Raw genomic sequence first — 7,500 nt, 5'->3', positions numbered from 1 at the left:
GATCATTTAGGCAGATCGGAGCCGAGCAATAAGTCAGAGCTTTAGCAGTGAGAACATAGGAATAGGTTTTCTATTGAAACTTTCAGACAGCATAGACCAAATCCAAGATTTTATTTGCTTATTGGATGTTGCTTCTGATTGAAAGTTGGGGTGCAAATTCTTTCTGGCACAACAGTCTGGCTTGGATATTCTATAAGGCTTTCTGACAATCCATAAAATGATAAGTTAGCGGCTGGCTGGGCGTCCCTTCTGTCTGAAGATGGAGTTGGAATGACACACTGGCCCACAAACCAATGCAGAGTGCTGCCAGCTTCCTACATGCTGCCTGTTCCATTTACGTAGCCATCCAGCCCATTGAGCCTCAGACTCAATTACCTCTCCACTTTCAAAGCTTCAATATCACACAGAGGAAAAACTGGATCATTAGCCCACTACTGTTACTGTACACCTGATATAATATTAGTCTATTCTAGATGTACAGTAACTCACACAGAAGTGCTCCTCTTCACTGTGCTTTATCCTTGAGGGCTGAAACAAATGGACAGTGAGGTTATGCAGAACATGCTGGTCTGTGTTTTAACATGCTTTTGAATGATCTATCAATTATTACTGACCTCAAATCATTTGATGAATGTTTTATTACAGTTTTATAGATAGGAGTTTGTTGACTTATTGACTTCCCATTTTTGGCATTGCAGTAGGTAGCGATGATTCAGCTTCAGGGTCTGCAGCTCAATCCTGAGTTTGATGGATACTTTCTGCTTTGAGTTTGACATGCTATATCCATGTCTGCATAGATTCTCCAGGTTTCCTCCTGCTCCCAAGTGGATTGGTGGCCCTAACTGGCCCAATAGATGTGAATAAATGCCTGGAGTGGTCATCTATTTTGCCTTTGCCTAATGTAATAAACTCCTAATCCACCCTGATTGTGACGAAGATGAATTAATGAATGACACAAAACCTTATTATATTTCATTTTTAGAAACAATTAACACTTGGTTACCTGATAATCTAATATGCTTCTTAATAGCTGCGTCCTTTCCATCATATGAGCTTTCGTAGATCTAAAACATAAGAGAATAAATGTATTTAAAAGAATAGAATCTTTTAACACATTGGCAATTTCATTTGCCATTAAGTCTGTTAAAATGATAGGATCTTAGAATGAAAGGTTGACTCTAGAACTTTTTGCCATACTTTTTGTGGTAAACCTTAAAGGTTTCTGGAAACCCGACAATGGGGGCTCCATTTTGGCAAAAATCTTTGGAAAACAAGAACCCATGTGGCTTACCAGAGGTGAAAAGTAACAAATTGAATTCACTTGCATTACTCCATTTGAGTTTTTTTTGTGTACTTCTACTTTTTAAAGTCGTTTTTTAAATCATATGATATAATAATAATAAAAAAAATCATGCCCTTGAAACTCCTGCACTGATTAATTTACTAATGGGTAGAGAACAATAAAAGAATGATGCAGACCCAGTTAAAAACGAAATGAAAAATATTTTTGCTGCGAAAGTGCATAACTCACATTAGACTCAAATTATGGACTGTAGTGAGTTTTATTTATTTTGTTATTGCACTTTAATTTGTAAAAGTGTTCCTTTAAACATTTTTAAAACTATAATAGAATACCCCACCCCACCCCTGCTGTTAAAAAAAAAAAAAAAGTCAGTAAAATTTACTTGACCGGTACATTTAAAAAAAATATTTCGCTAACATTACTATTACTTAAGAAAAATTTCATCGAAGTAACAATATTTTAACTTAAATAGAACATTTTATTACTCTTTTCACCTCTGTTGTTTACCTATATCTAAGAGTTTCGCTCTGAGATGTCATAGGTTCTATAAACTGGTAATCAACAAGAATACTATGGTTTGTTGAAACATTCGAGGTACAAGTAAGCTGTCCTAAGAAAGTTTTCCATTCAGAACTGTCCTATTTACAGAATTACTCTTTCATTACTCTTACTCTTTCCAGTGAGTATATTAGGAACCAGTCTGGATGGTGACTGTTCTCACATTTGGTTATATAACGTTGGATATATCGTTAAATTCTGATCTCTAGTCCTTTTATGTGTTGCTTTTTCTCCTTGATTCTCAGAGAAACTCCCGTCCGGGCTATCCAAACGGGACTTTGGATTCTTCCCGACACACGCAGGTTTACAACAAGCTCCGATCTCTTTATCGCAATACTCCGAAAACCCCAGACGCAAAGCTCATACCAAGCATTCTGCATACCCTGTTCGCCATGCCAATGCATCCCGCATCGCTCCAACTCCATCCCTAGGTGCTGATGGTGGCTCAGGTAACCTAGGTGATAGCGCACATGGCATTCACCTGCTGCTACGCCCACCAGACCTTCTCACACCAAGTCAGATGCCTCCTCTTCATGGTCACAGCCCACTTACACCAGCTCCTCCTACTTTGCTCACCCATGAAGACCTGGACTCTGCTCAGTCTACAGAGGTGGACTGGGGTTCTGGAGACTATCTGGAGACTTTAACCTTCATGGGATCTGATGGGGAGGACCTTTCTCTGGTCACCACCATTCCCACACATGGGTATGACTCATATGAGTCTGAGGAGGACAGCGCTGGGGTTCGTTACAATACCGACTTTCCATTACGCCCAGTTTTAACCCTCTCCTCTAGGCATCTCCTACCAAGTGCAACCCTCAGATATGGAACTAGCCTAAGGACTGCCCATCCCTCTGATCCCCGCTTGCCCTATGTCCCTGATACTGCCCAGGATGACCTGGATTTTGACTGGGCAGAACTGTACCCTATTGAGCCCACTGAAATGCTGCTTCCAGATATGAATAGTATGGAGTACTATAATGCACTACTGGCCAAAGAAAATGCTAGTGCTGCTCGCAACCAGACACACCTGAGCCCCCCTCATATCACTCCCACAGCAACCCTCACACAGCCTACAGTTTCCACACAAACACTTGCCCCTTCTCTAGGTATGGACCCAAGAACAGTAACGGATCAAGTAGATACACCTCACCCCATACCCGGAGTTACCCCGACCCCGCCACACAAATCTACTGTACTCCCTATTTCTCCTACAGATCATCAACATCCTGCTGAAATACCTCTTTACCCAGGGAAGGGGTCACCTCATCCAGCTTTTCCAGATTTTAAAGCAGGCAGTGACCAACATGTAGTTCTTACAGCTCCACCAGAGATCCCACAGGGTTCAGTCCTCCAGGCTGTAACAGTCAAAATCCCATCTGCTCACAAACCTCGGACACCTACCAGAGCCACGACTACCACTACAACAACAACTACATCTGCCGGGCCCACTAAACAAATACCTCCTGCTCCCAGAATCCCTCTTTCTAATGCACCTCGGCAGTATGTCTGCAACATCACAAAGCAAGATATGTACCTGGTCAGAGTGGGTGAGTGTTCATTGTTTTGTTTTTTTTTGCAAAAAGGTACATTTGTAATGTGCATAATGATGAAATATATAACAAATACGTTATTTACTATATACAATATATGAAAATACTGTATACACTGTCCAGGCATAACATTATGACCACTTGCCTAATGTTGTGTTGGTTCCCCTTTTGCTGCCAAAACAGTCCTGACCTGTCGAGCATAACCAGCATTACTGTTACCCAAACTTCTTTAGCATTTTAAGCCATGGTTGCTCGTATGTTGGATCAGACCACACAAGCGTTGGCCCTGTCACCAGTTCACCACTCTTCCTTCCTTGGTCCACTGATACACTGACCACTGCAGACCAGGAACATCCCACAAGAACTACAGTTTTGGAGATGTTCTGACCCATTCGTCTAGCCATCACAAATTGGCCCTTGTAAAACTCACTCAAATCCTTACATTTGACCATTTTTTCTGCTTCTAACACGTCAACATTGAGGACAAAATGATGACTTGCTGCCTAATATATCCCACCCACTAACAGATGCCATGATGGAGAGATAATCAGTGTTATTCTCTTCACCGCTCATAATGTTATAATGTCATAATATTATGCCTGGCCAGTGTATGTGATCATTTTTAGATTTGAATTAATTGCTTTATTTTGTAGGAAACCTCCATTCCATGAGATTTCATAAAAAAAAAAAAAAAAAAAGGAAACCAAATATTTCTATATTAAATGTAGCATAGTGAAATGTGATACTTTAAACCAGTCTTTTAACACAAACTTTTGTGAAACTGTTTGAAAACTGTGTGAAATTTTTCCTTGAAGCCTGTTAAAGCATCGTCTGTACAACTCCAGGGACACAAAGCTTCCTTGGGGTTCTAGAGCAAATTAGAGCAGTGGTCCCCAACCCCCGGGCCACGGACTGGCACCGGTCCGTGGGTAAATTGGTACCGGGCCGCACAGAAAGAATACATAACGTGCATATTTCCATTTTATTTATTATCTGATTCTGAACAATGTTTTATTTTGGAAAATGACCGGATTCTCTCCGCCACATCTGTCTATGACTCACTCTTGATGCATGTCATGATGCCTCGGTCACATGTCTTACCCCCATCCGCTACCTTCTTAAAAGGGCTGCTCCGGCTGCTAACACATAAAACATTACCGCTCAATTCAAACCCCCAAGCAAGCAAAATGAACAGAAAACAACATAGTGGATTCACGTTCATTATTATATTTAGAAAATACCAGTTTTTATGCTGGTCGTATCATTTTATTTTGTTGTATTTATCCGCCACACTTTAAAGGCCGGTGTGAAAATATTGTCCGACATTAATCAGGTCCGTGGCGCAAAAAAGGTTGGGGACCACTGGATTAGAGTACAGATTAAAGTGAGATTAAATGGGAGTTAAACATTATTTCTTATTAGAAAATCTGATTTTTACTACGTCATTGCATAGCTTTAGTGGTTGGGTTTGCATAGAAAAAATTGTGATATTCTGATATTCTAGGTGTAGACTTTTGATCCAAATAAAGTGAATCCTACAAATCCAACAAAAACCAGTGTAGACATTACTAATTTCATTATATTTGTAGCAGCTTGTATTGAACAGAACCTGTCGTAAAATAGCAAAATTGGTTAATAATTTACAGTAGTCTACAGAAACTCAAAAAACATCTGTATAGTCACCTGAAGTAATTGCAGGAATTTCAACTTCTTATTGACCTCGGATCCCTGAAACTGCAGGTATGCCAAGTGCGACCTCTGTGGCGTTCGCGAAAACTCATGTGAAGGAGATTTTGAGACGAGAGTTCAACCGGACCGTGGAACTGCAGGTGGGTCCCATTTACTTTCAATATTTTACTATGTGTTAATATTTACTTGTATGCATGTGCTAGGTGCATTTATTTAAGAAATGTATGTACAGTTAATCACCAAAGTGTGCACTAGGGCTCAGAACTCAAGTTCAGGCTTGAGATTTTCTGTATTGAATTGGACTCAAAATTATTGCCATTTTGTACTGCGAATTGTTTCAGTCTTGGGATCTGGTATGGGATCTGGTATTCAGAGGTGGAAAATAATGAATTACGTTTTCTTCTGTTAATGTAATTGAGTAGTTTTTTTTAGTTCTTATATTTTTAAAGTAGTTTTTAAAAATCTGTAATTTTACTTTTACTTAAGTCTGTTTTGTTTAAAGTATTGTATTTAATTACATTTTAAATCATATTCGCTACTTTAAAAAAAATACAATAAAAATATTGCAATTAGGGAAAAATCACGCTCAAGAAACTACTGCACTGATTAATAACAGGAGAATAAACACGCCAAACTGGCAAGAAAGAAGGAAATGGACAAGACAGACACCAGTGATGCAGATCAGAGCGCTCACTGTCTAAATTCTGAATCTTAATTTTTAATTTCTCTCATTATAATAAATGACATTATAACAGAAGATTTTTTTATTTTATTTATTTATTTATTTTTTGCTGCTGTGAAAGTGCATAACTCAAATTATGCACTGCTGTGTTTTTGTTTTGTTAGTGCACTAATTTGTAAAGGTGTTCCTTTAATTAAATACAACTAGTTTCCTTTATGCACTTCACTAAAATCGGCTGACGAAATAATGATGCTTCACAAAGTTCAACAAGTAATTTTTTGTTTAAGAAAACATTAGTTCATTGCCTGAATGAAGGCAACTAATTGAAGTCTTGGTTTTAAATTTTAAATTGGTTTTAAAACTTCAGTTTGACCTCAAAATTGACTTAAGTTGAAGTCTAGACTTGATCTTAGCTAGTCCTGTTTTTAGACAGTTAATAGACTTGGACAGTGTTGGGCTTTACTACAGCTCTAGTTTGCACTTTGGTTTCTAGATATTGGGACACAAAAGAGCTTAGAATCAGCTTCTGTATTTTTTCCCCTTAAGGGTGTTGTAAAAAAAAAAATTGAGCTTTGACACTTTTGTGTTTTGCAGGTTCTTAAAGCTCCGCCCAATTTTGTTTTCCGGGCCGTGTCTGGCCCACTCATATATACAGCAGTGTCGATCATCAACACTCTCCGCCAATCAGCACGCAGCACTTCATCTTCCACCATCCTCACTGTTACACCCATATATCCTGTACCTGATAACATCAATCAGGTCCACTCAGGTAAGTCGTGGATTTTTTCCAGGTTTATAAAACTCAGCATTATGTGCTTTAGCAGGTGCTCCCCAAGCAAGCGGTAATAGTGCCTCTTTGAACAGAGACACGCAGCGACAGCATGCAGTATGTAGGAGAAACGTCGGCCGAATGCCAGCTGCCATAAGGCTACACTGTAGGCATCTTATCAGCAAACTGTAAATCTGTAAAATAAAAAGCTTGAGGCGACGTGTACAGCAAAGCCGTGTATAGTCCAATTGAGGATTACTGACACTCCATAAAAATGATTCAGTATTATTGTATAAAATAAAAATGATTCTCTGCAAAACACAAAAACATCTCTCCTAACACCAGTGGTGGACGAAGAACACAAACAATGTACTTGAGATAATGTAGAGATACACAAGGTAAAATATCACCCCATTTAAACTTTCCCTTAAATAAAAGTACAAAAGTATTTGCCTTCAGATGTACTTAAGTATCCAAATTACTATGATTGATTGACCATGTATGTTTTTCTGCTTATAAATAGAAAAGGAACGACTGATTTTACAAAATGTAGTTAAATCTTCTTCTTTCGGGCTTCTCCCATTAGGGGGCGCCACAGCGGATCATCCGTCTCCATACCCCTCTGTCCTCTACATCTGCCTCTTTCACACCAATTACCTGCATGTTTTCCTTCACCACATCCATAAACCTCCTCCTTGGCCTTCCTCTTTTCCTCCTTTCTGGTGTCTCCATCCTCAGCATTCTCCTACCGATATACCCCATGTCCCTCTTATGAACACGTCCAAACCATCTCAATCTCACCTCCCTCACCTTGTCTCCAAAACGTCCTACATGCGCTGTCCCTCTAACAAACTCATTTCTAATCCTGTCCATCGTCGTCACGCCCAGCAAAAACCTCAACATCTTCAGCTCTGCTACCTCCAGCTCCACCTCCTGTCTTTTACTC

The 7,500-nt window shown here is 39.4% G+C and overlaps 1 protein-coding gene across 1 annotated transcript in view; it reads left to right on the top strand.

Moving 5' to 3' along the window:
• si:dkeyp-27e10.3 (UPF0606 protein KIAA1549) overlaps window positions 1–7,500 on the top strand; it is a 34,874-nt gene that overhangs the window by 12,793 nt on the left and 14,581 nt on the right. Inside the window, 3 exon segments of the mRNA XM_046873560.1 lie at window positions 2,107–3,411; window positions 5,155–5,243; window positions 6,380–6,554. Of these exon segments, the coding sequence (XP_046729516.1) occupies window positions 2,107–3,411; window positions 5,155–5,243; window positions 6,380–6,554 (1,569 nt within the window).

This window comes from Silurus meridionalis, chromosome 18 (assembly GCF_014805685.1).
Source record: "Silurus meridionalis isolate SWU-2019-XX chromosome 18, ASM1480568v1, whole genome shotgun sequence".
Taxonomy (NCBI): Eukaryota; Metazoa; Chordata; class Actinopteri; order Siluriformes; family Siluridae; genus Silurus; species Silurus meridionalis.
The sequence above is the reverse complement of the archived record's forward strand: the minus strand, read 5'-3'. Positions and strand labels throughout refer to the sequence as shown.